The following is a 27,602-nucleotide window of genomic DNA, read 5'->3' as shown; positions in this document are numbered from 1 at the left end:
CAGAGGAACTAAGTCACCCACTTAAGAGTCACATAATGAGTACACCACAGAGCCAGGATGCAAATCTAGGCTGTGAAACTAGTCTTCACAAGATGGTACTGAGCAAATACCCATTTATTTCTGCTGGTGGGTCCATAGTGTGGCCCCAAGGATTCGATCTGAGGCACAAACAGAGGCATGAGCTACAGAGGGCATGAGAAGGAAAGGCCAGGCCCGGGGCTCTCTTGCCTCAGGCAACACTGTGTAGTACAGAAGGAAAGCATTACTTCAACTATAAATAAATCTACTCTCTGTGGAAGCCACTGTCCAGGTGATGAGGCCCAGCTCCCCAGGACTCCTTCCCATATGCCCTGCAGTCCAAACCCAGTAAGTGAAACAACCACACATCTGGAGCTCATCCCTGGCTCTTGGAGCCTGAGCACTAATGAAGAGGTCGCTGGCTCCCTTCACTGCCATGCTACGTCCAGGGTGAGCCTGGCACTCACTTTTTGGACCACCTCCACAGGGAAGAGCAGGAGCCCCCTCCTGCCATGGTCCTACAGGTGACTCTGAAGCCACCGCTTAGCTGCTGAGGAACCAGCTGAGCCCCCAGTCCACACCAAGAGTCACCAGCAGCGCTGAATGTAGTGGCCTGTTTCTGCTGCTCCCGGGCTGGTCACTGTTGCCCCTGGGTGACAAAATACTCATCCTCATCGTCTTCCTCCTTCTGGCTGTTCCAGAGCAGCAGCTCCAGGTCGGCGCTGGGGCCCAGGCCCTTCGAGAACTTAGGGCCACCATTACCTTGGGGGTAGACACACCAGTTATTAACCTAGCAACCTTTTCTAGAGATGATCCTATACCTTCCCAGTGTGCCAGCGCCATGCGGCACATGTCCCAAGCTACAGCCACAGTTGGTGAGAGGCAGCTGGATGGTGGGCAGGACAGTCAATACGACTAAGCCATGGGAAGGAGGCCACCATACCTCTGGAATGCAGGGCCTTGAGGACCACATGCAGGGAGATGCCAGAGAGGCAGAGGGCAAAGCCCAGCCAGTTCAGGAGGCTGATCTGGTCACCCAGCAGGTGAGCTGCCAACAGCAGTGTGCAGACTTCCTGTGGGCAGAGGCAGGACATGGGGTCAGAAGCTGGGATGACTCATAGAGCAGAAGTAGGAACCTCTCTGCCCAGATCATTGGCCTGCAGGCCTCCGGGTGTTACTGAGATGCAGGTGCACAGGTGCTTTCCATAGACTCTCAGCAAAAGCAGAAGGCAATCGAGCCCCAGAGGTCGACATAGGCACCCCACAGGAGTAAGGGAGTCTGCCACTGCTAGATGGACAACCATCAGCATGGCCTTGGTGAGACAGGTCTCTCTTCATAGGCAGAGGACCCTTATACCCAAATGTTCACTTGGGGAGTCACTGCTCCAGCATGGGGTTCACCTGTCCAGAAGGAAGCTCCTCCACAGATCTGACCTGTATGCCTAACTTTCAATGATGGGACTTTTCACTGATCAACCTAGATGAGGCTCCAGGCCACGGCCACACAACCCAAGCTTCCAGTTAAGAACAGTGCAGCAGGCACACCCCTGGCCTGGTGGTGAGGCCTGCTCTGCATCTTCAGCTGTATGCACTGGTCAGAAAGGACACTTCTCAGCTCTGCAGGGCCAAGATCCTGTCACATCCTGGGCCACACTCTGCAGCCTCTTCTCCCACCCTCTCCGGGTGTAGAAACAGGGACAGAAGCTGCTAAGGAAAGCCCTCCTCATAGGGGTCCTTCTAGGGTAGGTCTGGGGTCACCTTCTAGTGCATACCTTAAAAATGCCAGCGATGGAGAGAGTGAGGCTAGATGTCCTGGAGACCAGGAGGAACTCGGAGAAGCCTAAACCAAAGGCCAGAACCCCACCAAAAAGGAGGCTCCCAAGAACCCACAGCAGCAGCCCCGTGTCCTGGAAGCGGAAGATTTTCTCTGAGGTGGACAAATGGAGACCTGAAACAACAGGGAGAGAGGGAGGCAGGGCCCAGGCAGTCTGCTGGCCCTGCTCAACAGCATGTGTGCGTCATCAGCACAGAATGGGGGCCTGGTTTGCTAACTGTCTGAGGCAGGAGAAACGAGGGGGGTGGTGTTCAAACAGTGCCACCCAGACGGCCCGAGACTCAGGAACCATGGTGGCACTACAGAACCCAGGGTAATACATGTCTATTATCAGAACAGGGAGGAACTGAACCTGTGGGATGCAGGACTTCTTTAGATTGTGTGCATGTGTACATATGTGTGTGCATGTATACACACACACACACACACACACACACACACACACACGTGCGTGCTTCAGTTTGGGGGAGCTGTGCCCCCTCCTTAAAGAGCTCCTGGGTTCTTCCCACAACAAGGCCCCCACAGTGTATGTGTGTGTGTGGGGGGGGAGGTCAGCATCCACTGGGCACAGATGGGAGCTGAAGAGGACAAGATCTTTGGGCACTGAGGAGGGGCAGGGGGCACAGAAATTCAACGACACTGTGCCCCATGCCAGGAGCCTGGTGATGCAGGCCAGCTTGTTTGGTGCTGGGCTCAGCAGTACTGCAAAGGCAGTGGCAAATTGAGGAATTCGGGAAGAGCAACATAAGTAATGAAGGCGCTTGGGGGATTAATTTACTAGAGAAGATTAAAGGAGCTAAATCCACGCAGCTTTGCTAAGTGGCGGCGACCAGGGGCTTTTGGATGAGGTTTGCAGAGCGGGGAACAGTGAGGATGCCTGGGGAGGGGGTGAATATGGTGTTTGCTACAAGGGGCATAATGAAGGAATGGGGAGAGATTTTAAAAAGGAAAAGCATGAGGCTCCACACACAAGTTTCCTGGACAACGGGGCTGCAGAATCATTTTCTCAGGGAGGCTGGAGACGCTTCGCTGCTTGAAACTTAAATGGATGTGGGATGGAATTTTTGGTAATGACCCTGAGGATAGTTGGGACTCTGAGGAGGGTAAACAAGGGACAAAGACTAATCCCAAAGCACTGGAGGAAAGGAGGTGGCAACATCCTGCCCACTTGTACAACCCCCTGGCCTTGCCTCTTCTCTGGATGTGCCCAGGCTATCCCCCAACCCCAGCAGTTGAAGCTGCCACTCTCCCCATGCTCCCCGAGTACACAAAGCAGAGCCTCTTGGCCCTGCTTCCCAGGGTGTCCTGGTTTCATCGATCCATACACCCACCACTCACTCTCTACCATCTCCCTTTCCGACCCGAGTACTCCACCTGGGGCAGACCCCGACTCTGCTCCTGGGGGCATGTGTACCATGCAACAGTAGGCCTAGCCTCCTGATGCCAGATTGCTGGGCACCAAGTCTGGCTTGCTTATGAGCTATGGGACTTTGGGCATGCTTTCACCTCCTCGGTTCCTCAGTTTCTTCCTCTTGCCAAAGAAGGATGAAAATAATTCTCCACATCTGGTTATTGGGGGGATGAAAAACTAGTGCATAAACAGCTCAGCTACCTCTGGAGCTGCCACACCCTCCGCCCTGACTCCTTTATTTCACATATAATTTCTCTGCACCCTTGTCATGAGATTCTAGTCATTCTGTGTGTGTCTGTCCAGTCCCAAACCACAGCAGCTGGGGAGCGACTGAGTTCTAGATCTGGGCAACCTCTGTGGCTAGCACTGTGCTGAGCCTGGAGCAGTAATGTGGGTTCTGCTGTACTACAGTGTTCAGGGGTAGAAGACGGAGCGTACCTTCAAATATGGCGAAGAGAGGGAAGAGCCCCAGAAACATGAGCGGCTGCAGGTGGAACATGGTGTCAATGGGATTCTGAAGGCCTGCACAACAGGACATGGGAAGTTGTCAGACCTGGCCTGCTGGCCCGTGTCTGCCCGACCCCCACCCTCCCTAGGGGCTCACCCAGATCAGCTTTCTGCAGAAGCATTTGTGTAAGGGTCCAGCGGATGCCGCCAATGAACGAAGCTCCCAGCACCAAGGCAAAGCCCTCCACGTTGAACTGTGTGGACTTATAGGTAAACATGAAGAGGCCCCCAGCGATGAGAAGGACCACCAGGACCAGGGCTGCACGCTAGGAGAGGAACAGTACAGCTCACTGGGAGCCTGGGGTTCAAGCCACATGTTGGGAGGGGGGCAGTGCGGCTCACTGGGAGCTTTGGGCTCAAGCATGTGCCATATCTGAAGCTGGGGATCAGTAGCCGTTCTGTGCCTCATCACTTCCAGAGGTCCTGGCCCACTGACAGACACACAGAGCTGGCATGTTTCTAGTATCATACTTACTTTGAAATACTGAAGTGCTGGTGCCCATTGCAAACTCTAAGTGCCCCCCAAAAAACAAAAACCACCAAATCGCTCCAAGGGAACCCCAGGGCCCCAGGCCAACGCTGGCCCTCCTGCACTTGTTTCTAGACCCTTGCCATTCACCCGTTTCTAGGTCCCCTCCCCAAGGAAGGCATTTCAGAGACCCAGGCCAGCAATCTCCTGTCACAGAGTGACAAGTCACTGCTTAGATTTCCTCTTCCATCCCGGGCATCTGCAGTGACAGGAGGGGAAAGAGACGCAGGGCCTCACCAGCTCCTCCAACTTGAAGATCAGAGAGAAGATCAGGATGAACAGCACGGCAGACGATTTGGTCATTGTGTACCTGGAACAGAGATACCCACAATGCACAGCTGCAGACCCCCCACTCGAGGGCAAGCAGGCCCCAAAGAACAAAAGGGGCCAGCCAGTGGGGTCTGTGCAGACATGAGAGCTTTCATGGGAAGAAGCCTGACAGACACTAAGGGGGGGGGGGGAAGGGACGTGGCAGTGGGTGTGACACCAAGTTTACTGAGTTCCGTTCTTTACCTGGCTATGTTGGTAGAGACCAGGTAAAAAGGATGAGAGAAACTTAGATAGACAAGGAGACATGAGGGCTGTACTCTCTGAAGCAAGACATCAGAGCTGGGACTGCTGACCAGCTGGGTTCTGACAGGCAGTGCTCTACTGTCTGGTCCTCCACTCTGCTGCCTGTCACCCCCATCCCTTATCCCACCCCACCAAGCAACTGTGGCTGCTCTGTCCAGTTGCCCGGCTTCCCCTGACTGCCTGGCAGGCAGGTGCAGCATCTCTCTCTGCAATGGGCTTACAAAGAGCTGGAGGCTTCGTGGAGTGCGGCTGGGTGCCAGCAAGGAGCTGAGGGAGAGCAAGGGCTGGTCCCCGAGACTGATGGAGTTGTTGGCCCATTCCTGGCTATACAGACTGCCAGCTGGACTGAGCAAGTGAGCTTGGCCTGCGTGGCGGGTAGAGGGTGTGACCAGTACTCACAGTGACACGGTGATGTAGAGAAAGCTCCAGTTGGACAAGCCCACATCCAGTGCTGTTGCCAGTGCTGTGGGGACAAGGGACACCCAGCCAGGGCAGCCGGTTGGCAAGCATGTGGCTGAGGCACCTGAGGCCCTGCTTGCCCCTCCTTTCCACCAAGCAACTCCAGGTTAACATCTGGCCCAAACAGTCCATCCTGATTGGCTAGGCCTGTCAGTCTCCTCTGTTAATTTCACTAGCTCCAGACAAGATTATTAACCTGATCTTGTCAAAGTGCTCATGGGGCACCTAGCCCTCCACAACTAGCCCGGCCTGCCGACTCCCCCTCCTCCCTCACCATTAGAGCCCTCCCTCTCTAACTTTACACTCCCAGGGCTGGAGATCCCCATCCACCCTTTAGGTCTTGCCCACTCAAGACGAGTCCTGGGAATCTTTTAGCCCAACCTTGTATGGCCACTACCGAGAGGCTCCCGTTTTGCACTTGGTGGAGCCTACTGAGGCCCATGTGAGCCATCAAGGGCAGGGTGCTGCCTGCTTTGCTGAGATGTGGCAGTGGAAAAGGGATGAGGAGGAAAGGTAGGGTGTGGCCCCAAGGCCACAGGGCTCCTCTGACTTCTAGCCTAGGCTCTCCAGCAACCCTCCTCATGCTGGACCTACCTGTGGGGGCTACTCTTCTGAGGTAGTCAGTCCAGCTGAGCACCACTTGGGCCCTGTGGCTGGAACACTGAACCAGTGCCCTGGACAGGGCCGAGAAGAGGAAGATCACGGCCAGGTGCAGCATGGTCATGAAGAGGGGAAAGTGGAAGCTCTGTGGGGTCCAAAGCAGACAGTAGGAGTGGAGAGATGCCACACGGCCCCTCCATCTCCTCCCTGTGGTGGCAGGGGCCAACCCAGTGCCTCCCCACTCCCTCTGATGTCAGGGGCCACTCCAGTGATCTACATCAGTGACTCCTTGACAAGGGGTTAGTCCTCAGTGTGAAGGTCCCTGCCTAGTTCCATCACAACCTGCTGGTTACCTGCTCAGCCCTCTCAGGGCCAATGTCCAGGAAAAGCCACCATCACCCAACACAACCGTACCAACTACAGCACCTTCAGGTCAGCCCTGTACTGGCGAGGCCCTGTTACCTTGGTCAGCCATTTGTTGTAGAAGGTGATGCCTATGGAGAAGCAGTAGTAGAGGAGGACCAGGCCCAGCGTCAGCACGGCCTTCCACACAAAGGCTACGTCAAGGGCCCACCTCCCCATCCGCGGGCCAGCAGGAACAGGAGCCTCTCTTGAAGACGGTTGGCGGGAAGAAGCAGCAGAGCTGGACCACGGTTCTCAAAGGACAGTTCCCCTAACTGGAAGGGTCCTCTTCACCGCCATGGTGTGGAATGTGCAATGGGCCCCAGATGGAGTCCTCACCTAAGGGGCTGGTGGCTAGAGCCAAACTGTTCCATGGCTAGCTGGAGACACAGGTCACAGATCCCAGCTCTGCTGCTGGAAAGAAGGTAGGGAGGTGAGACCGCAGAGGCCATGGGCCCCACCCCAGTACAGTGGACATTTGCACTGTCCTCCACGGGTCCCCACTAAAGTGACCTTTCAACAGATAAGTGTGGTCATGTCAGATCTTGTTTCAACCCTTCAGCAGCTCCCAGTTCCCTTCACAAAGGCAGAAGCCCTGCAGTTCTGAGGTTTGATTTGGTCTAGCCTGTCTCTACCAGTCTGTCCCCGGGATAGAAGGGATGTAGGGGGTACCATACCCAAGCCACCCTTCCATCCTTCCTCAGTACAGACTCTCTTCCTCAGGGACCTGTCTACAAGCCACCACTGCTCTCCTACTTTTCTTCTGTAGCACCCGAGGAGTGTGATTTGAGTAGACCTCTTTTTCTACTCAGTGCTGTAGACAGAACCCAGGGCCTCATGCTGGGGACCACGCTGCCATTGAGCCACACCCCCATCCCCTTGAGTAATGTTGCTGTTCCTTGACAGGTTGCACTCCACAAGGGCTCACACACACCTGGCATTCTCTATATTCTCATTTGGTTGGTGACCCCATGACAGAGCGTGTGTATGGGATTTCAGGGGACTCATCAGGTCTTGAGGAGCTAAGGTGGACCAGGCGTGCTTTGTTCTGGTCTCCCAGAGAGGAGATGCCCGCCGAACCAAATTACCATTTGTTATGAGTGCCCAGGACAAGCCTGGCTCAGGGAACACTGGGGACCTGGCTCTGCCTGGGTGAGCTTTGGCCCACTGTTAGGTGAACGACAATGTTTCCTCTCCACCATGCTGAAATGCCAACTCCTGTGGGAACCTTCCAGAATCATGTGATCAGACTTCTCCTCTACCAGTCCGGAGAGTCCACTCTGCACTCTGGAACCTGTTATCACATCCCCGCCCTGATGGCAAACTGAGCTGGCTCTGGGCTTTGCCAAAAGGACTCCTGGACTGTGGCTATCTTCAGAGGAGTTTGGAACCCTGGGTGGTGTTCCAGAGGAAGCTCCAGGCATTCAGTGATTGGGACTACAAAGCCCTACCCAAGGAGCTAAGAATTGTTCTGCATTCCAAGCACTTCTGGTATTCACAAAGGCAGGGGACTTGCTTCTGATTTCTGTAAACATAGTTTTCCGGAGCTCTACAATCCACTGAAATTGCTAAGAATACCACGCACGCTGTCAAGGTGGAACCAAGAGTTCCCATTCTGGAAAACCCACTCTACTGACAACAGCTCACATCTCTGGGGCTGCTGACATGGTAGCTATAAGTTGACCTTTATGGTGGGCTCATTCCCGTGTATTCTATAGCAAGAGGAACCCACCAGTGGCCTCATGGTGACTCCAGCATCACTGTACCAGAAGTGACAGATGTAAACATTTTATTTCATCCTCAATTACCTTCCTTTCATACTATAGTTTGGGCACCACTAGTTTTTAGGTTAATGAATAGGCTGTGATTAGACATGGTGAGTCCAGGGGAGAGGCACTGTCCTAATGGCCTAATGCAGCCTTGCATCTTGACATACTTTCTGCAGGCTAACATCTCCCCAGCATGCAGCCTGCTCTGGTCCCCACGATCCCTTAGATGCAGATCCAAATGCTGACCTGACCTATTCACCTAGGCCACTAATCTCAGGCTCTTGTTTACACTGCTAGACAGTTTGGGACACAGGCTCAAACCTACTTTGAACAGGCCTCAAGGTCCACATTCCCTCAATGCTAAGGCTCTGAAGCCTGGCACTACTGAACCTTTCTGGGAGAAATCAGTCCTATGTACTGCAATCCATTAGCAAATCCCTGTCTCTACCCATGGGGTGCCAGAAATATTATGTCTCCAACCCCAAGGTGTAACAACCAGACTGTGTCCAGAAGGTATGTACCTTGCAGTGCTGGCCTAGCATGTGGAGGGCCTGGGTTGAGTATCCAACACTGCAAGAAACACACTATGTTCCCTATGAACAATGCTTTCACTACCCAGGCAGTGGCGGAGCATGCCACATGCCAGGACAGCCTGTTCCCTTTTCTTTCAACTGATTGTCCTGCCTACTTCTGCTCAGTTCCTACTTGGTCACTATGGTGCTCTCTGTCCACTGTTCAAGCCTGCCTTTTCCCTCAGAGGGCTTGCCTAGCTCCCCACCTCCATGCAGAAAAGTCACCTGTCCCCAAACACAGAGCCAAGCCTCAGCTGGAAAGGCCCCCGGGAAGCACACAGACACTCACTCACTCCATGTGTCATCGTTAGGCGGTGGCTTGCCTCACACTGGATATACAAACGGCTAAGGTCCTCACCCTCACTCTGTGGTAAGGGAGAGCGACTTTGCAATCTCATCTGCCCAAGCAAGGAATTCTGTAAACCCTCTGCGTCTACCTACTACTGAGATTCCAAGGGACCTGGCCTGTGTGGACTCAGTTTCTCTAACCGTGTGCAGGGTGTCACTGGCATGGGAAGCAGCATTTGACACTGACTCACGTCACCTCCTACAGCACAGCTTTCCACTGTCAGGCCCAGCCCCTCACTGCAGTCTGTCAGGCCGTTCACACGGGCCACGGCCGCTACCCTTTCTCTCTTCAGGGCCAAGTTTCTGTGGCTCCCTCTCGAAACTGGCCACTTCCTCCTCGGAGACCTATTGGGCGCAACTTGTCACACTCTGGAGTCCTCTGCTTCTCTGCAACTCAGACAATCAGAACTGGTCCCTAGGGATGGAACCCAGCTCCTTTTCTGCCTTCATTCCATCCCACCATGACACCCCAATCTTGCTGTGAGGACAGAGGGACCTAACTGCCATTTAGGTAGCTCCAATTGACAGCTCAACCTCAAGGTGCCCCAAGGAGCCATCTTCATATTCCCTAGGTCTCCATCCTACTCTGAAGTCACTTAGAACAGTCATCCTGACAACTGTTCACTTAGGCCAATGAACTCATTGCCGTCCCTGCATTCCTCAAATGCTGCCCTGTTAAGTCCACCTCTAGTTATTTGTCCATCCGTCCATTTTTCTTCCCTTTTCCACCGCCGCAGTCTAAACCACAGTGACCTTTCACCTACTTGCCTGCACTTCAGGAAGAGCGGGAGGCAGATGCTGTGGTTAGTGCTGTCAACCTGACACCGTCTACAGTCACCTGGGAGAGGGGCCTTGGCGCACATCAGTAAGAGATTCTCTAGATCCGGTTAACTCACGTGAGGAGACCCACCTAGTCATGGGCAGGACCTCCCAGACTGCATAACGCTGGGGAAGGGACATTAGCACGCATTCACAGCTCTCTGCTTCCGGGCTGTGGATGCGATGTGACCAGCTGTTTCAGCTCATGCTACCCTGACTTCCCCACGAAGGATTGCACATGGAACTGTGGGGAAAGTTAAGCCCTTGCTTCCTTAAGTTGCTTTTGTTAGAGTACTCTACCACAGCGACAGGGAAAGACTAAGACGTACGGCTTCAACAGACTGAGACCCCGGGGCGGGGCTGGGTCCACAAGTGCTCCTAGGATCCCGCCTGCCAGAGCCCTGCAACCTCACGCTCAGCCGTGTGCCACATCACCCGGCGTTCCGGGTTACCTGATGCTCTCTTTGGCTGTCCCCTTCTCCCAGGGCCCCCACTGCGCGAGGCACTTCCCACCGCGTGACGTCTGTGTTTGCTCACGTGTCACTGCCCCGCCAGCCCGGCAGCGTCCATCTGGTTCCCCCAAGACTCGGCCCCTCGTAAATGCTTGGTAAATGCCAGGCGAACGGGCCCACGGCCAAGAGAGGGCTGGGGAAACTGAGGCCAGGGCTGGGGAAACTGAGGCCCGGGCCGGAAAGGAGCGCAAGGGTCCGCCCACCACACTCTCACTTACCTCCGCCCAGGCGCTCGCCCCGAGACTCTTGCCGGAAGCGCGAGCTGGGCACTGGGCCGCTGGAGGCGAGACTTCCGCCGGAAGCCGGCGAAGGTGGGTGGGGCCAGAGCACTTTTCTCTAGCTAAGCCGGCCACAGCATGCGGTACAACACCGTCTCTTTCCCTAAACTGGCATGCCAGGACTGAATCACATACACCAGTAACTCTTTCGAGTGCTTTTTTCTTCTGGGACCTCAAGCAGCTGGGAAATGATTACATTTTAGAAATGTGGGAAGTCTGGTCAAAGTAATAATGGAAACTTGTGAAATTACATATACCTATATACTTGTGAGAATTATTCAATAGGTTGAGTAGGTGAAAATCATCCCAGAGGAAATGGAACCCAGAAGGAAGGGGTGTAGTCTTACTGGGAGCCCAGGAAAGCAGGTTGCAGTGATTTCAGAACGCCAATCTTGCACACCCAGATTCGATTCATTTTAGGTGCAGGACATGTGGGCAAGAGAACCTCTAAACCATGCAAGCTAGGGCTGCAGACCCAAGCTGGCCCAGTTCTCTGCTTTTGCTCTTCTGGGCTCTGTACTGGCTGCAAACAGGGATTCTTGCACATGACTTGGCTGGGCTCCTGGCTCCCAGCAGAAGGCTCAAGGCCAGAGTGGAAGCTGTGCTTTGTGCACAGTGCTGCTGTAGGCCGCTGCCAGCTGGCATCCCGCAAGCATTGGTTCATTCAATGCTTCCTAAGACCTACAGTGGTACCCATCGCAGCCCAAGGTCTTGGCTTCATTCAGCCCTCAAGGCCTGTGTTGCATGCACTTTCTATGCCTTCTGAAAGCGCCTGTCCTCACCCCCTTCCGACAGTGGCAAGAGGAAGTATCTATTTTCATCACTGCCCTCATTCAAGCTTCCCAGCTACCAAGGCTGCTGATGGGAGCGACAGCTTAAAACACCAGCTGGAAGGCTGGGAACCAAGGACAGGCAGCACACCGGGTGCAGAACATGTCTTCTTTGAAAGGCACAAGTACTCGAGCTGTTCCCTGGCTGTGTCCCTGGCAGGGAAAAGAGGGAGGAGGGGATCTTGGGGGTGTACAGTATGCCTTTCCACGTTGTACCCAGCAGGGCTGAGCAGGAAACACGCTGTCCTGGTACCACAATCTGTGAGCATTCTTCGCCAGCAGGTGTGAGTAGTCTGTGCATGACACAGCAGGATAGATGAGGAAGGTGGCTGGGAGCCCTCCAGAAGCCCCCGGGCACAATGGAATGAAGGGTGTCAGGTGACTCCCTACCCTTGGGGCAGGGAGCAAGTGCAGAGGAACAGGTGTTTATAGGAAGCAGTCTACATGAAAGAGTATTTATTGAAAACACAGTCACTGACAGGAAGCTCCTGGCTGCTCTCTGGTTGCAGTTGTAGCTCATGACTGAGCATTACATTTTTGCTCTCAATTTTATCTTCCCTTAAACATTCTATCCTAGGATAGGATGATCTTATATAAATATATATACAAGTCTGTATAAGTATGGCCTATAGTAAAGAAAATATACAGTACACTCTGCATTGGGTAGTGCCACCATGCCAGGCTACCAGTACTGAATGCCACCATGTTAACATGCGTCCAAGGAGAGAGGCTGGGCGTGTGCTTCAAGTGCTGCAGCACCAGAGAAGGCCCATGGCCCAGCTGTGGCCCTAGCCGCTTCTTGAAATCCTGGCTAATGGCAGAAACCACAGTGCCAGGAAGGAAAGACAGGGAAGGCAGCCTGCCCTGAGCCAGGAGCCAGAGAGAAGCACACAGAAGGGCCTGTCACTAAGGGCAGGGGACCAGTCTTCCTCAGCAAGGAAAAGACAGAATGGAGGAGAGCTGGGGCCCCAACCTGACTTTCTCTGCAGTGTTCCTGGAGCCGAGGAGAGCAGGACTCAGGCTGGAGGCCTCTGCCTGGCCAGGAAGACACCCAGTGCTCGGGGAAGAGATTGCTACCTTTCCTGATTCCTACATGGGTGAGAGAGATGGATACCTCTAGAGACAGAGATGTAAGGGCCAGCCCCAAGGCAGCAGCATCTTGGCACAGGATGAGGCTGGAATGAGCCCTCAGAGACCTATTAAGCAAAAGCACAAGGCCTGTCCTTGCCTGAGCCACCTGAAGACAGTCACTCCAAGGCTCTCCCGATTCCCAGTACTCCAGTCCCCATGGGCAGCCCTTCCAGCATCAGCTCCAGCCCCTTCTCCAGAAAACCAGAGAATAGAAAACCAGAGGGATGGCTGTAAGTCCAGTTCCAGATGCAGACTCAGGGTGGGAGGCAAGAGCATCTTGAGTTCACTCCTCCAGGCCCGACCCAGGCTCTGTGGTGCTGAGGAGGGCGGCATGCCCTGACTTCATGACTCCTACTGAGTGGGGACCAAGAGAAGCTCTGGGTCCCCTTGGGTTTGAGGAGTAGTCACCATGATCACTACAGAGTCTGTACAAGTAATGGCAAGGCACAGGCTGCCAGTGTCTCTCCTGGGCCCCAGTCCCTTCTTGCTCATCCATAGTGATAGACGAAGTCATAGCTGCTGGGCTCCTTGGGGACAGGTGGTGGTGCCTCGGGGATCTGGATGTTCTCCAAGTCCAGAAGCCGCAGCTTCATCTCCATGCTCAGCAGCGTGTCCAGGTCACTCTTGGTTAGCTCACTGGACATGTCCTTCCCCAGGAGGGCGCTGAGTCCATCTATCCAGATGCAGTACTGTGGGCAAGTTGTAAGTGTCACACAGTGGCCCCAAGGCCTGCAGTGGGACTCAGGGCAGTGCTGCTTGATACCATTCAGAATATGCAAAGCTCACAGGAGACAAGAGCAAGGACAGCTGGGGTGACTGTCACTATCAACTATAGAATTCTAGGGGGGGATTTCTGTGAAAACTTTAAAAAATAATATAAAATGGAATTGACAGTGCAATTAAGGAATAGGAGAAGCTGGAGACCAGTCCTGGCAGTGATGAGAAGTGGGAGCAGGAAACACACTGAAAAGAGGAGGAAGCAGACAGGGACTTGGGAGTGCTATTTTGTTTTTTTAAAAAACAGTCAATTATCTTTAAATAATTTTTTAAAGGAAAGTACAAAAGAAATTGATACAGCTTTCATGGTGGAACATACTTATAACATCCAAGCATTTGGGAGATGAAAGCAGGAGGATAAGGGGTTCAAGGCTAGCCTCAGATACACAGTAAGTCTGAGGCTAGCTCCAGGCTATCTGAGACCCTGTCTCAGATAAACAAACAAACAACACCAATTAAGCCACAGCTCTCAGAATGCAATGATACAGTAGAGCTGTGCTCTGGAGTCTAATGTTGTTCCCTTTGGGCCTTGCTCACTCGGCTGTCATCCCAACAAAGCCCTGCTGGGCCCAGTACCTGCTCCTCCTGCGGCTGACCCCAAGTGCTCAACAGCAGGCCCTTAGTTAACAGTGAGTTAACTGAATTGGGCACTAACATCTTCCTGGGCTACAGGTGAACTGGGGGTCCCTTGTTAGGAGCAGATCCATCTAGCTCCACAGCCTGATTGCATCTGCTCCATGGAACTGGTACTCAACTCACCTGGGAAGACAGTGACTACAAGATTACAAAGAGGAAAACCATCCCCATGCCAGGCCTAACCATCTAATAACTGCCAGCTTCTCCTAAGGAGTAAGGTAAAGGCTCACCTTTAATCCCAGCCCTTCAGAGGCAGCGGAAGAAGGACCTCTGTGAGTTCAAGGCCAGCCTGGTCTACATATTAAAAAAATATATAAAAATAAAAAGTGAAGTGGCGAGTCCAAGCCGGTGGTAGAAGGCCCACAGACTGGGCGATCCATTGTGGGCACTGCTTTCAAGGGGACACTGCTGTGCTGGTCATACTTCTTCTTGGGTTGAAGAGCCACAGTTAGGGCACTGCTGTCGAAGGCAGTGTGGCACAATGCTTACCTCATACTTATTAGGAGCGATGAAATTCAGTGTCTCATCAGGATCATACAGGATGGAGAAGGCCAATTCCAACACCTCCTACAGAGAAAAAGTTTGAGTGACTAGGAGCAATGACCAGTTATGTCACTGAGGTCCCTAGGTGGGAGTTAACTGACCTTAACTCACCCACTCCATGGCACAGTCACACCTAAGAGGTGGTGGTAGTTTTTTAAATCTGGAACTCAGTGTGGTGGTGCCTGCCTTAATCCCAGCAGGTGGGAAGTTGAGGATTTGAGGTGAATCTGGGCTACATAGGGAGACCCACCCTCCTCAAAAAAGCAAACAAACCAACCGGACTGCAGCAAGGTACTTTTAACATTGAGAACCTTGAATGCCAGGACCATGGACTACCCTATGTTTTTATCTCATCTCCCAAGATGACTGGCTTCCTCTTTCTATGGTGCTGGACTCTGCACAAAAAAGTCCTGAGAGTTAAACATCCCAACGAAAACAAATTACTGACAAGCTGAGACAGTCTGAGCATCAAGAAAATAACCACCGTACAAAGCATCACTTATGATCGGCTTAAACCATGAGCTCATAAGAACACTAAAAACACAAAATGGAGACATAAAAATTGATCATCATTGTGTGGTACCAGGAAACAACTCACTGCTTTAAAAGCAGTTATATGAAAGGAGAGTCAGGTCGTCAGCTCTTTTTCCATACACTACCATGGGGAAGCCAACAGTAGAGAAAGGCAGGTTTCTTCACTGAGAAGCGGTTCAGCTCGTTAGTAAACGGAATACCCCTAGTTTGCAAACCTTAGCTGCGGAGCAGCTACAGTCTGCTGACATGACAGAGCACCACCCAGCCATTATGGGCCTCCTGACAGGCCCCAATGCCACCTATGATATGGCCATGCCAGGGCAAAGTCAAACCTGAACCAAATCAAACCTCTAGGTCCCTGTGCCAATTTACAGATCGGGGACAGAAGCAAAGCACAGAGACAGTCAGCAAAACCCGGACTCTGGGAAATGACCACATAAGCAACACAGTCTATTAAACTAATAAACTGCAAAGATGGGGAGAAGATGGAGGGGGAATGCATGAATGAAGGCTTAGCGATGCGCATACCACAGCAAGCAAACCCACCAGAACTGATTTAAAACTGGGTACAATGCGTGCATGTGTGTGTACATGACAGTCACTGGACGGTGGGGGAGGGGGGATTTCAAGGCGAATGGAGCATGTGATATGAAGTAATTGCTTTTTATCTTCTGCTAAGTGTGAGATGTCCTTTAGAGCACACAGTAGAGATTCATGAATGAAGTGGTCTATCACTGGGGTCTTCCAGAGTCAGAAGGAGAAGTGGGTGGCAGAATTTGCCAGGGTTGCTGAGGCTGTGCCTTGAGAACTATTTATTGTTATAGTATTCAAAGCCCTTGATATGGAGTGTACAGGAATAATCTACAGTGGGAAGAGAGTTGCATGCATCTAGAACCCGTGTCTGCAGACACGAGCAGGTGCAGGGGCTCAGGACAGCCTCCCCACTCACCTTGTTCTGTTTCAGGGCACTCTTCTCTTTCATGTGGGGACAGTCTTTCCCAGTGACAATGGCCTTAATATCTGCAACAGGAACTGACAAAGAATGGGAATTAACATCTGGAAGCTGATGCTGCAAACTGGTTCAGCACTGGCCCCAGTGCTGGAAGGGAAGCCCCGGGCAGGTGCCAGGATGCAGTAGCTCGCAGGCTCAAGGGTCTTCCCAGCTCAGGGAGGTGTGCATGTGTGAACGTGCCCTGCTCTTTGGTCTCTTCTGCAGACACGGTGGTGTCAAAGCTCACAGGTGCTGCTTGGGCTCACCTCTGTCAAGTGGAACCTTGGGCACCCCTCCACTTCTCTTTCCAACAGTGAAGGTGGCAAAGAGCCCAAAGCAAAGGGCCCCGTGGAAATGCATGCGCGTCTCACACAGTCCCCCGTGGGTAGAAGTCTGCATTAATCCCACTGTACAGTACAGAAGTGCGGATTAACTCACAACTAGATTAGCAACTACCGAGGGGAGAAGCCAGGGTTTTCATTGACCCCGCAGCTGCCTTTCAATGGAGTCCTGTCCTGCTCTTCATGACCTACACACAGCCACATGGGGGATCTCAGTAACTCTCCCAACCCTGAGGTGGGCCAGGGGGAGGATCTTTAGCAGACTAGGAAACTGCATGCCTGAGACCAAACACTGGGTTTGAGAAGCTAGGACTAGCTCTCAGGGACTGTTGAGTACAGGTGTCACGACACACCAACAGAGACATCCACCTACTTTTCTCCTGCAGGGACTCAAACGTCACCTCCCCTTGAGGGTTGTCATCCAAGTCACCATAATGCAGGACCTTGTGGTTCAGTGCCAAGCGGCAATGCCAGAACCGCTCTGGAACACAAGGGCGGCAAACAGGTGAGGCATGGGCAGTGCTGGGCAAAGGGACACCCTGCAGAGCCACCCAGGCAAGCATCTCAGGCATGCTCCCAGGGCCCCAGCTGCCCCCTTACCTTGCCGCCGACGGTTCCCAATTTTTCGGAAGCTACTGCCCTCACACAGCCGGTTCAGGCGCTGTTGCTTGATCAGCTCCAGGATCTCAGGCTGGATTTTCTCCCGAAGCTCCCTGTGGCACACACCCCCAAGTCAGCAGAAGACCACGAGATGGCGGTACTCTCGGAGGCCTGTAGCAGGCTGCCTCCCTCACGGGCTCTCTCAGTTGACACTTACACAATCGGTGGGGACTGGAAGTCATCCTGGCTCATCCTCTCAGACTGGCGCAACCGCAGAATCTCTGAGTAGCTCAGGCTGCGAAGCTTGCTCTTGAACTGATCCAAAGAGTTGGGTTTAGAGGGCAGAGCCCGGGTGATCTGTTCTCGGACGACTTGCATAACCTGGGCAAAGAAGGTAGCCACAGGCCGCTCTGAAAATGACAGGCCCACTAGAGACTAAGGTTCTCCCTCACCCAGTGTAGCATCCTGATTCCTAATGGACACCTTCTCAGGTGGTGACTCAGGTCACCGAGACTGATGGTGACAGGAACCTCATTTTTCACACATTTCAAATAGTCACGGTGGCAGGAAATGGGTTCTGATCTCATTCTTTTTTTTATTTTATTTTTTGGTTTCATTGAGACAGGATTTCTCTGTGTAGCCCTGGCCTTCCTGGACTACAGCCTGTAGACCAGGCTGGCCTTGAACTCACAGAGATCCTCTGCCTCTGCCTCCCGAGTGCTGGGATTAAAGGCATTCACCCCCACCACCTGGCCTGATCTCAACTCTTGAATGCTCTTAAACCTATTCTTTTAGCAACATCAAACATGCTCATGCCTCCACCCCCTGTCTACAGAGAGCAAGGCATCCTGTTGTACACTGCCATGAAACAGGAGATGCTACATGGAAGGCAGGCCCAGTGCCCAGCAGATAGGGGTGTTCCAATGTGCCCGTTTCCCTAAAAGAACTGTTAGAGAAGAAAGCAGGATACTTGCCCTCCCATTGTATAGCAGCATGGCCCTAGTGAGGAACGAAAATCCTCAGGAGTAATGAGTACACACATCTCTCTCTCTCTCTCTCTCTCTCTCTCTCTCTCTCTCTCTCTCTCTCTCTCACACACACACACACACACACACACACACACACACGAGTCTTTTAGGCACCTCCTTCTTCTTTACACTTTCTAAGATTTTGTTGTTTTATTTTCTTGAAATAGGGTCTTGCTATATGCAAACCAGGCTGACCTGGAATGCATGACCCACCAACCTCACAGGCATGCACCACCATGCCAGCTCCCTTCTAAAATTCCCACAATGAGATGGTCAGCCTCAAAACACTGGGCTCCTCGACTGCTGGCCTGTGAGGGCCTAGCAGAGTGCTCCACACTGGGGCTCTCAGAGAACTGAGGCCAGATAAGCATCATGGTGTTCCCAGCACGCCAGCCTTCCTGCCTCGCGGACACTGGATGTTCTCGGAGCTCATCTGCCAGACTGCAGCCATGACAGGCACAGCTCTCCTGCTCAGCTACTCCCAACCCCTGTGGAGGACAGCGGCAGGTGTTAGCTTCCTCAGGCAACCGTGAGGAAGATGCCAGCTCAAGGTTACCAAGGGAGTCACAGCAGCTGAGGACCAGGCTCCCCAGTACTTCGACCTCGTGACTCAGCAGCACTGCCCGCCGACCTGGCTGGTTTTCCAGCTCAGGGATTCCCCAGGCGCTGGCGGCCGGCTGTCAGGGGCTGCTGCGTGCCGTGCCGGTCTTCTTCCGCCAGCCTCTGCACTCCACACAGCCGGCAGCACTGACCTTGTTGAAGTCCTCGGCTGTCGCCCTCATCTCCTTCCAGGTCTTGTTCAGCAGCTGGATGCAGATTCCAAAGAGCTCTTCAAAGGCGCGGTCATGGGTGAAGAACATCGGATGGTAGTCATTGCGTCCTTCGTTTGCTGTGGAGGAAAACGCAAAGCCTGACAGCTCTGCCCTCAGGCACACAGGGCAGACATCTAGATTCTCTGCACTCAAGTCCCGAGGACAAGGAAAACAGACCACAGACTACAGTCATCAAGGAACAGGAAGGGCCGTCCCTCAAGGCCTTAGTTCTCCCCAGGGGTTTTCTCTCTTGGTCCCCCTCTACCCTGTTACAAGCTCAGCTAGCCCTTCCACACAGTACTTGGGGGCGTGAGAGACGCCTCAGATTACCTCAGATCACCGGCTCAGACAAAACGGCAGCCATGGTCACCATGAACAGGTGAGATGGAAGGTAAGCTCACAGAGCAGTTAAGAACAAGTGACCCCTGCCTAAGGCCCTCCAGTCCCCCGAGAGTCTGCTGCTGTCCATCATCTCAGGCTGGAGGAGGTGCAGACTTACGGAGCTCCCCGACCTGCAGGATCTCACAGAGCATCTTGGTGAGCTCGATGGCACTGCGGCCGAAAGGGCACTCATGCTTGTCCTCTCGGCTGCTGTTCTCCAGCACAATCTAGTAGCAGAGAAGAGAGAGGGGTTGGCAGAGGAAAGCATCGGTGAGTACCGGGACTGCAAGGCGGGCCCCTGCCTTTACCCGGATGTAGGTGTCCTGGTGGACTTTAGCCAGATACAGCATGTTGTCCAAAGCCAGCATTCCAGGAGGAGTCTGGGTGAAGTCCAAGGCTGGGTTGATATGGTTCTGGAGAAACCAGGAGACCAGGTGAGAACATGGAATCTGTGGAACGACCTGTGGGCATTCTCCTGCCCTCCCTTTCTCTCGGCTCCACCCTAGAGTGCCAGCTCCTGGGGCACAGACTAAGGCTGCCTTGTCATGTGCCCCACAGCTGGCAGGCCAGCACTGAGTACATACACATAGTTAAACCAATCTCACTCCCAGATGCGTGGTGTTGAACTAGAAAACAGTCACTCTAGCTTTGTGAAGAGCAAGCTGTGCTGGTGAGCTGATTCATACAGGCTGTGGGTCCCACCCCTTCCTCTCCACTGTAGGACAGAGCAGGGGGTGGAAGCAGAGGTGAGGAGGCACACCATGAAGGTGAGCACAGAGCACCAGAGCTAGACCTTCTCCAGGCATGTGGTCCCCTCTCCTCTGCTGAGGCTGGCTTCCTGGGCCTGTAACTAATGGATCTGGTTTGCATGCCCAGATGATATATGCCTACTGAATGCCCATGGCCAAGGCAAACTGAACACACAGGCCCTCACCTTTCTGTCTGCTCCCACAGGGCTACCACTATGGGGGTTGGGGGAGCTGCCAGGGCTGGCAGTAGGCCCCCTGACTTCCTGTCTAGGAGGGGTGCTCTGGGCACTTACAGTAAATCCCAGCATTTTATAGTCCTTCGTATACATGGCCTTGCGCTTTTCAGTTCCAGTCCCAGGGACGTTGCTGGGGTCAGACTCTGCATCAAATGCAATCCTCCTCAGTTCAAATATAATGTCTCTTTGGGCCTGGAAGGTACAACACAGTAGGCAGGTCAACTGCTAGCCAAAGGGAGCAAGGAAGAGAACAGGTGGGCATGTGCTCCCAAGTCAGTCCCTTGGGAGAGCCCGGCAACAGGACAGGACAGAAGAGGGCTTTGTCCCAAGTCCTCAGAGATGCAGCCCACACTAGCTTTGACGGGCAGACACAGACTACCCCGTGCAGCGTTCCCCACACCAAGGGTGGAGTGACCCCCAGCCGTGCGGGAACAGCACAATTTACACCAGGAGGCCCCAGCACCTGCCTGGTCATTGGGGTCCATCTTAGTCATCATTCTTTCTTCCAGAAGGTTAAAGGTCAGGACTTGAAGGACATACAGCTGATGGGCCATCTCTGTTTTGATTGGACGATTCCCTCGGATCACATGCTAGAAGAAGCAAAGGCAGGAGCTGGGCTCAAGGACCGTCTTTCCCTAAAGAGCCACATCCATGCTGGGGGTCGGGGACAAGCACACCAGACAGGGATGACTTGCTTCCTGCCAGAGCCTGCGAGCTCTTGAGGGCTGGAGAGGGAGCAGCTCAACCGAGCCTGAGTAGATTCATGCAGGCAGGCCTTCCTCTCCACTCTCGGGTAGGGAGGAGGAATGAGGGTGAGGGCTCAACCCAGACTCCAGAGGTGGGAGGCACAGGGTGAGGATGGGCCACCAGACCACACAGGCCTAAAGCCAGGCCACCAGGGAGTGCATGGAAAGGGCCACTGGAAGACAGGCTGTACAACAAATCACTTTCAATGATGCGGAGCCACCTCTAAGGAAAGCCACTTGATTTTCCCATCCAACGTCAGGCCACCCTCCCACTCCTTTCTCTCCTCTGCACCCCATGGAGGCCCTGTATCCTCCAAACCACGGCCGCACCCACCCTTTAGCTATCTGCTCTATCGCCCACTGCTGGCTCATCAGCTTCCTCTGACCTGATGGCCTCTCCTTGCTTTCTCTACCTTCCAGCTGTCCTTTCTCCCTGCCTGTCTCTGCTAATCAGCGTGGATGTCGCACATGGGTCTCTCAGCCCCCGTCCTTACCCCCACAATACCCTGCTTTTCCTCCTTGCTCCCTGGACTTCGCAACCAATACCTGTGCCCCACATCCTTAATCCTGTCACTCTGGGTCCTTGTCCAGCTTCTGCCGTGTCCTGTGTCCTTCCGGTCTTACTGAGCAGCCACAAGTCACTCGTGGGTATTTGTGATTGTGGCCGAGTCACAGCAGCCACCCTCTAAGTGCTTGACAGATTCTCCATGGCTAGGGCCACCAGCATGGCACAGAGCACTACAGCAGCATGGGACTTCTTATGGTGGCCCACAGAGACTTCCTAATGATACCTTACTCAAGGTCAGAGAGTCTGAGCTTGCTTTACCCAGCAGGGCTGCACAATGGGACGATGTGGCCAGGAGCGTGTTTACCAGGTGTTTGGGTCTATACCTGGCTGTATGGTGTGCTTTGATTTTGCAAGGGGGAGGTCTTTTGCCTCTCCCCTTGGCATATTATAAAAAGCCCTTTTGAATAAAGCTCTGGAAGGCTGGGTATTGACCCAGGGCCCTCCTGAAGCTATCCTGTGTCTCTGGTTTTCTCATCATCTCTTTCTATCTTTCTACCTACTATTTTCTCATTCCTCTCTCCTCCACCCAAGAACCCTTCGACAGGTGGGAGCAGTCAGAGCTGATTTCCCAGTCTCTCACAACTTCTACACAACCCTGCCCTAGAACTAACTCTGCAAAGCTCCCCTAACTCGGCCCCCCTAGTCCCCCGCCACCACCATCTGCTCTGACTCTAGACCAGTCTTTTGGGGCCTATGCAATACAAATTGATGGCCCTAGGCTCACATGGTTGGTGAACACTGACCAGGTCTAAACTATGGTATGCGGTGTTTACAACACACCAGATCTGGAAGCCTTGGTGTGAAAAGAGAAGGTTGGCATGTGTCACTGATGCCCTCATGAACTGCCAGGAGTCATGTGGTTTCTTCAGGAGACAAGGCCTGAGAACGGCACAAACAGGTTCTCCTGGAGGCAAGGCCCGGGAGCATTTAACACGTTTTTGGCAAGGCCGATGGATAGTTCACTGCATAATTCTGGGCATGACCCCAGGGGCATGTGTGCTACCTGCTTGTAGTTAGAATTTCCTGCCTGGCCCAGTCAGGACAAATCTCTCTTACCTGCCAGTCCCACAGTCGCTCAGACCCAACCAAGAAAGCACACAGAAACTTACATTGTTTAGAAACTGCATGGCTGTGGCAGGCTTCTTGTTATCTAGTTCTTCTATCTTAAATTAACCCATTTCTGTTAGTCTATAATTTGTCACATGGCTCATGGCTTACCAGTGTCTTTACATGTTCCTTTTCATGGCGGCGGCTGGCAGTGTCTCCCCTCAGCCTTCTACTTCCCAGAATTCTCTTCTCTCTTGTCCCGCCTATACTTCCTGCCTGGCCACTGGCAAATCAGAACTTTATTTACACAGAGCGATATCCACAACACCTGCTCTCCTTATACAAACCATACATATACTGCTGGCTGCCTCTAGTTTCACTTTCTTAGAGCTAGGGACGAAGTAGCTTTTATATAGGGAAAACATCCCTCTGATGACTCTCCTCTGGGGGAGCCAGAGGGGATGTTGTTCAAAATACACAATGGACTTGATTCAGCTCCTAAAGCCTTTGATGTTTCAGGTGTGGCCACGGACTCAGGATTCTCAAGAACAGGATGTTGCCTTTCCATGGCACTTTTGTGACCAGCCTGAAAGAGTCACAGTAGTTCATGACATTACACATTTGCATAACTGTTCTGGAGAGAATGATTTTGACCACGAGAGTCTAGGAGAAATGCAAACAGATGATATCAAGAGTTAATGGGAACAGTCTCGGAACAGGTAACGAAGCAGAATCATAGGAATGCACAATGTCCTCCTTTCTAACAGCTGTGCCAATACTGTAGGAAGCTGAGGAAGAGGATATGAGAGCAAAAAATAAGCAGTGCCAACTATTAAGATTAAGCTTTTAAGTCATGCAGTTTATAGGATGATAGGAGAGAACCTGGTATATCCTCCATAGATACAGTAGCACAGAATGAAGAATGAATTGATTCAGCCTTGGCTGATGAGTTCCTTGTGAGAACTTAGATTTGACTAGAGGTAAACATTAACCACTAGAGGCAAAGCTCTTTCACGTTACATGATGCTGTGACTGAGAACGCTGCCATCTGGGCACACTGTTCTACCTGTAGGTGTGCCTAGTTAGAAAATGTCCTCTGTCGCTTGCAATATTGCTCATGCTTCTAATATTAAAGCTATGAATCAAGCAGGTAATGGTTACCGGTGGGAAAGATGGGGGATGGGAGGGGAATGAGGTCAGGGAACAAACTGGCAATTGTTGTAATTATTATTAGAAACTTAAGAAAACAAATCTGATTGTAAAACTGTTCATGTAAACTATATAAATGAAAATGGCCCAGACTATCTGGGACCACTTGTTTGAAACAGGTGGTCAGAATTTCGTCATTGCGCCTATCTGTCCCAGGCCACTGGATCTGTTAGGAGCAAGGCTCCTAGCAATGAACGTATCTGTTGCATGTTGAAATGTTTTTGGTATCATGTGTTAAATACAGCAAACATTAAGCTCCATTTCTCCCATTCCCTTAACACTGCTGACGGAGCATCTCAAAGTCCACACCAGGCTTGAGTTCTATTTCCCCTAGCTGGGCCTATCCCAGGCCTCATCCTCAGCAGTAGACCTCAGGCGGTCTGCTTTTTCTACATCTCTGCTGCCCAGTCCAGATACCAAAGTCACACACAGTGGGATAAATCCCACTGAAATCAAAGTCATCCATTCAGGCCCCTGGTCCTTCCAAGCAGCATCCTCTCAAGACAGAACTTCCGGAAGCAGAATGTGTGGAGCCAGACCTGCCCGGCCGCCCTCAGAACAGACCTGGGATGCCTCCTGCTCTCCAACTCCCGCTGACACAGGCCTCTCCATCTCTCCAGCATGTCTCTTACTAGCTGAAGCTCGGGTATCCTCTCAGCCCCCAAGGCCATGCCCTCCTCCTTTGCTCTCATAGCCAGGGGCTCTGCCACCCAACTTCATCATCATCTTCTTCTTTTTTTGGTTTTTCGAAACAGGGTTTCTCTGTTGTAGTTTTGCGCCTTTCCTGGAACTCACTTGGTAGCCCAGGCTGGCCTTGAACTCACAGAGATCCGCCTGGCTCTGCCTCCCGAGTGCTGGGATTAAAGGCGTGTGCCACCACCGCCCGGCTGGAGAGATGGCTCAGCCGTTAAAGGCTAGGCTCACAGCTACCCAGCTTCTTATCTCCTCTCCACCTTCTCTTCTACCTTGCCCCAAATTTCCTCCCCGACTGCTCCCTCTCCCTACCACCCTACTGCACCCTGTAAGTCCGTCTCTAATCCTTCCTCCTCACGTCTCCCCTCATTCAGAAGACAGCTATGAAGAGAGGTGGACATCAATGTGCTCCTGGGTTTTGCTCCCCTTTCTCAGGTGAAAGGGGAGGTGGGTGCTCTCCCGGCAATGGCCACAGCTCCTTGGCATCACTCAGTATGCTTCTCTACTGCCTAGCAAATCCGTTAAGTCCCGATGCTCAGCTGCCTACTCTGTGGGACTCTCTTCTGATCCATCAAGCTAAGCCTCAGCCACAGTAGATTTTCCCTAGAAGAGCCTCCCCACACCTGCATGAAGAGGGGTGCCTAGGCAGCTGTTCTGGCGTGCCCACCACCATGCACAGCAGCCTATGCACTCTCCACACTCTCCGGCAGCGTTTCAAGCATTTGCTGGGAGCAGGGGTGGCAGTGACCTGGGGACCCAGTCATGCAAGGTAAAGCCAGTGGACTCTGCAGGTTTGCTCAGAGTTCTCTTTGGAGTTCTGTCAACACATTCTCTCTCTCTCTCTCTCTCTCTCTCTCTCTCTCTCTCTCTCTCTCTCATGCACCCTGCCAGGCATGGTCTATACATTAGCTCCTCAGTCCTCGCACCCAGCTGAGTAAATCAAAGCCCAGGGATTTGAGGTCAGCTGCTCCGGATCAAAGCAAACTGGAAAATGGCTAAAGCCCACCGTCAGCACCAAATCTTTTATGCTTGACTCTGAAGTTTCGTTTATTACCTTCATTGCCGACTCTGGGTTTTCCTTTGTTTTTGACAACTAATAAACTGTCTTCCTTTTAGCCCAGATCTTGGCTCCTGTCTCCATTCCCACTTCCCAAAGCCCACGTCACCACCAGGGTAACGGAGTGAAGACCTTAGTAAGTGCCCAGCTTCCACAGCATGATCTACAGTGACCTACCACCATCTTGAATCTCAGCCATGCTAGGGAGGGAGACTACAGCTTGACCTGACAGGCACTCAGAACAGATCTGCCCCTTGCTCCATCCCGGTACTACTGATCTTTGTAGTCAGGCTGGGTGTCTTGCCTGCGTGCCTGACATTTGCAGCTCCTTGAAAGGTTTCCTGACCCCTCCCCTGCAAAGCAGATCTCACTGGTCCTGCCTTTTCCTGGCCACAGCTGTGCTGGACCCCACCTTTCCTACCAGAGTACAAGGTTGAGAGCAGGTTCACCCCCTCATCTGTCAGCGCCCTGTATGCTCCAGGTTTCTGAATTTCTGAGCTGTTGCTGGCTCCCCTTTTTTTGTGTTTACCTGTTTTGAAGTCATAACAAGCAGTAGAGATGGCGTTCACCTCTTCTCCCTGGAAGGGCTGCAATTTCTTGGGAGCAGTGGGGCTATGTGGTGCTTTGAAAGAAAATGGACCCCAAAGGAAGTGGCACTATTGGGAGGTGTGGCCTTGATGGAGAAAGCATGTTACTGTGGAGATGGGCTTTGAAGTCTCATATATGCTCAAGTCACGCCCATTGAGACAGTCTACTTCCTGTTGCCTTCGTATCAACATGTAGCAGCTCCTTCTCCAGCACCATGTCTGCCTGCACCCCATCATGCTCCCCTCCATAATGATAACAGACTAAAGTCTGAAACTGTAAGACGCCACCTCAATTAAATGTTTTCTCTTATAAAAGGTACAGTGGTCGTAGTGTCTCTTCACAGCAATAGAATCCCTAACTAAAGAGGCTGGCTTCCCAGAGACAGCTTGGCTCAGGAGTCCAGGAAAAAGCTCAGGTTTCAGAAGCACCAGCACCGTAACAGGAGTAACAGGAAGCATACTCTGTGCCCCCTGCCCTCAATGGCAATAATCACAGCCCCCATTGGAATGGTGACAACTACCAGCAACAGTAACAAGCATTAACAAAGGGCAGTCACTAGGAACTCACGTTCAGGATTATGGACCGAAGGTGCTTCTGTGCAAAGGCATTGGCCATGTCCTAGGGAGGGAAATCAAGAAACGTAAGGTAAGGCAGGTGTGCCTGTGACTGCTGTCAAGGGACCGTGTCCTCACAGCCTTGAATGTTTTCCTTTCAATGGAAAAGTGAAGAAATCCACTGACCATCACATTTATCTTACTCTAAAAATTTCCCTGCTTCTTTTTGTGAGTGTAAACGAACTCAGTTTCCCTTCGAATGAGCAGAGTAAGCTGCACATCTTCACAGGGGACTCTTGAGGACAAGACACATGTGAGACAAGGATGCTGGTGATGGACACCGCAGGCAGAGCACACAGCAATGCACACACCATTCATGGCAGGAAGCCAGAGCTGAAGACCCTGGGCAGCAGACTCCTCTGAGACCAGGGCCTTGGCCCAGCACAAACGCCTGGTTCCTTGGGGCTGGTTTAGAGAGTGATATGTTGTGTGCCTTTGGGTAGTCTTTCACAGTGGTCTCACCTTCCCCATTACATTTGGCTGAAACTTTGGCAGTAACATTTTATTTATTAAGTATCTAGAAAATAAAGTATTCTAAGAGATGAGTCCTCCACAAAAAAATTTTAAGGGTCCATTAGCATCATTCTGACCATCTTTTAAAAAGACACCCAAGGGACTACAATGATTGTCATTCAAGCTCCTCCCGAGCTTGCTGGGGATCACTCTGCCATGACACTGTCACCCTGAGGAGCTATTGAAATGTCACCTAAATAAAATGGCCCATATGAGGAGGTTTCTGAGATTCTCACAGCTTTTCTCAATTTCACAGTCTCTTCCTTCCAATGTCAGCATTATGTCTTAGTGATGTTAATTACAGAGACTCCCTTCTAAACTGCTGCCTTGGTTACCTTTATGGACAG

The 27,602-nt window shown here is 52.4% G+C and overlaps 2 protein-coding genes across 4 annotated transcripts in view; both read right to left on the bottom strand.

Annotated features, from left to right (window-relative positions):
* Positions 1-96: 96 nt before the first annotated feature.
* On the bottom strand, positions 97-10,635 carry Slc35c2 (solute carrier family 35 member C2). Of its 3 annotated transcripts, none has more exons than XM_036185983.1 (10): positions 10,572-10,635; positions 6,394-6,747; positions 5,926-6,076; positions 5,272-5,335; positions 4,537-4,609; positions 3,868-4,036; positions 3,702-3,785; positions 1,791-1,966; positions 962-1,091; positions 97-780 (listed from the first exon to the last, which is right to left on the bottom strand). In XM_036185983.1, the coding sequence occupies exons 2-10, from the start codon at positions 6,511-6,513 to the stop codon at positions 656-658; spliced, it is 1,092 nt and encodes a 363-aa protein (XP_036041876.1). In that variant the 5' UTR covers positions 6,514-6,747; positions 10,572-10,635; the 3' UTR covers positions 97-655. The 3 variants fall into 3 exon arrangements, with proteins under 3 accessions (XP_036041876.1, XP_036041878.1, XP_036041879.1); XM_036185985.1 differs by having other exon boundaries at positions 6,394-6,744; positions 10,572-10,633; XM_036185986.1 differs by lacking the exon at positions 10,572-10,635 and adding an exon at positions 10,294-10,536.
* Positions 10,636-11,900: 1,265 nt separating this feature from the next.
* The window catches only part of Elmo2 (engulfment and cell motility 2), a 39,601-nt gene continuing 23,899 nt past the window's right edge, over positions 11,901-27,602 (bottom strand). The window contains exons 10-21 of the mRNA XM_036183650.1: positions 26,696-26,746; positions 20,688-20,810; positions 20,278-20,412; positions 19,544-19,648; positions 19,354-19,462; positions 18,795-18,931; positions 17,232-17,395; positions 17,015-17,127; positions 16,788-16,895; positions 16,032-16,114; positions 14,495-14,572; positions 11,901-13,281 (exon numbers count right to left, since the gene is read on the bottom strand). Of these exons, the coding sequence (XP_036039543.1) occupies positions 13,081-13,281; positions 14,495-14,572; positions 16,032-16,114; positions 16,788-16,895; positions 17,015-17,127; positions 17,232-17,395; positions 18,795-18,931; positions 19,354-19,462; positions 19,544-19,648; positions 20,278-20,412; positions 20,688-20,810; positions 26,696-26,746 (1,407 nt within the window). The 3' untranslated portion in view covers positions 11,901-13,080. The remainder of the gene's footprint in view (positions 13,282-14,494; positions 14,573-16,031; positions 16,115-16,787; positions 16,896-17,014; positions 17,128-17,231; positions 17,396-18,794; positions 18,932-19,353; positions 19,463-19,543; positions 19,649-20,277; positions 20,413-20,687; positions 20,811-26,695; positions 26,747-27,602) is intronic.

This window comes from Onychomys torridus, chromosome 4, assembly GCF_903995425.1.
Source record: "Onychomys torridus chromosome 4, mOncTor1.1, whole genome shotgun sequence".
Lineage (NCBI taxonomy): Eukaryota > Metazoa > Chordata > Mammalia > Rodentia > Cricetidae > Onychomys > Onychomys torridus.
This window is presented reverse-complemented; position numbering and strand designations above follow the sequence as displayed.

Coding starts and splice junctions, on each gene's coding strand:
- Slc35c2 (XM_036185983.1), bottom strand. CDS start 6,513: ATGGGGAGGTGGGCCCTTGACGTAGCCTTTGTGTGGAAGGCCGTGCTG. Junction 5,336..5,925: donor CAGAAGAGTAGCCCCCACAG/GTAGGTCCAGCA, acceptor TTGTCCCCACAG/CACTGGCAACAGCACTGGAT. Junction 1,092..1,790: donor CCATCGCTGGCATTTTTAAG/GTATGCACTAGA, acceptor CTCTGCCCACAG/GAAGTCTGCACACTGCTGTT.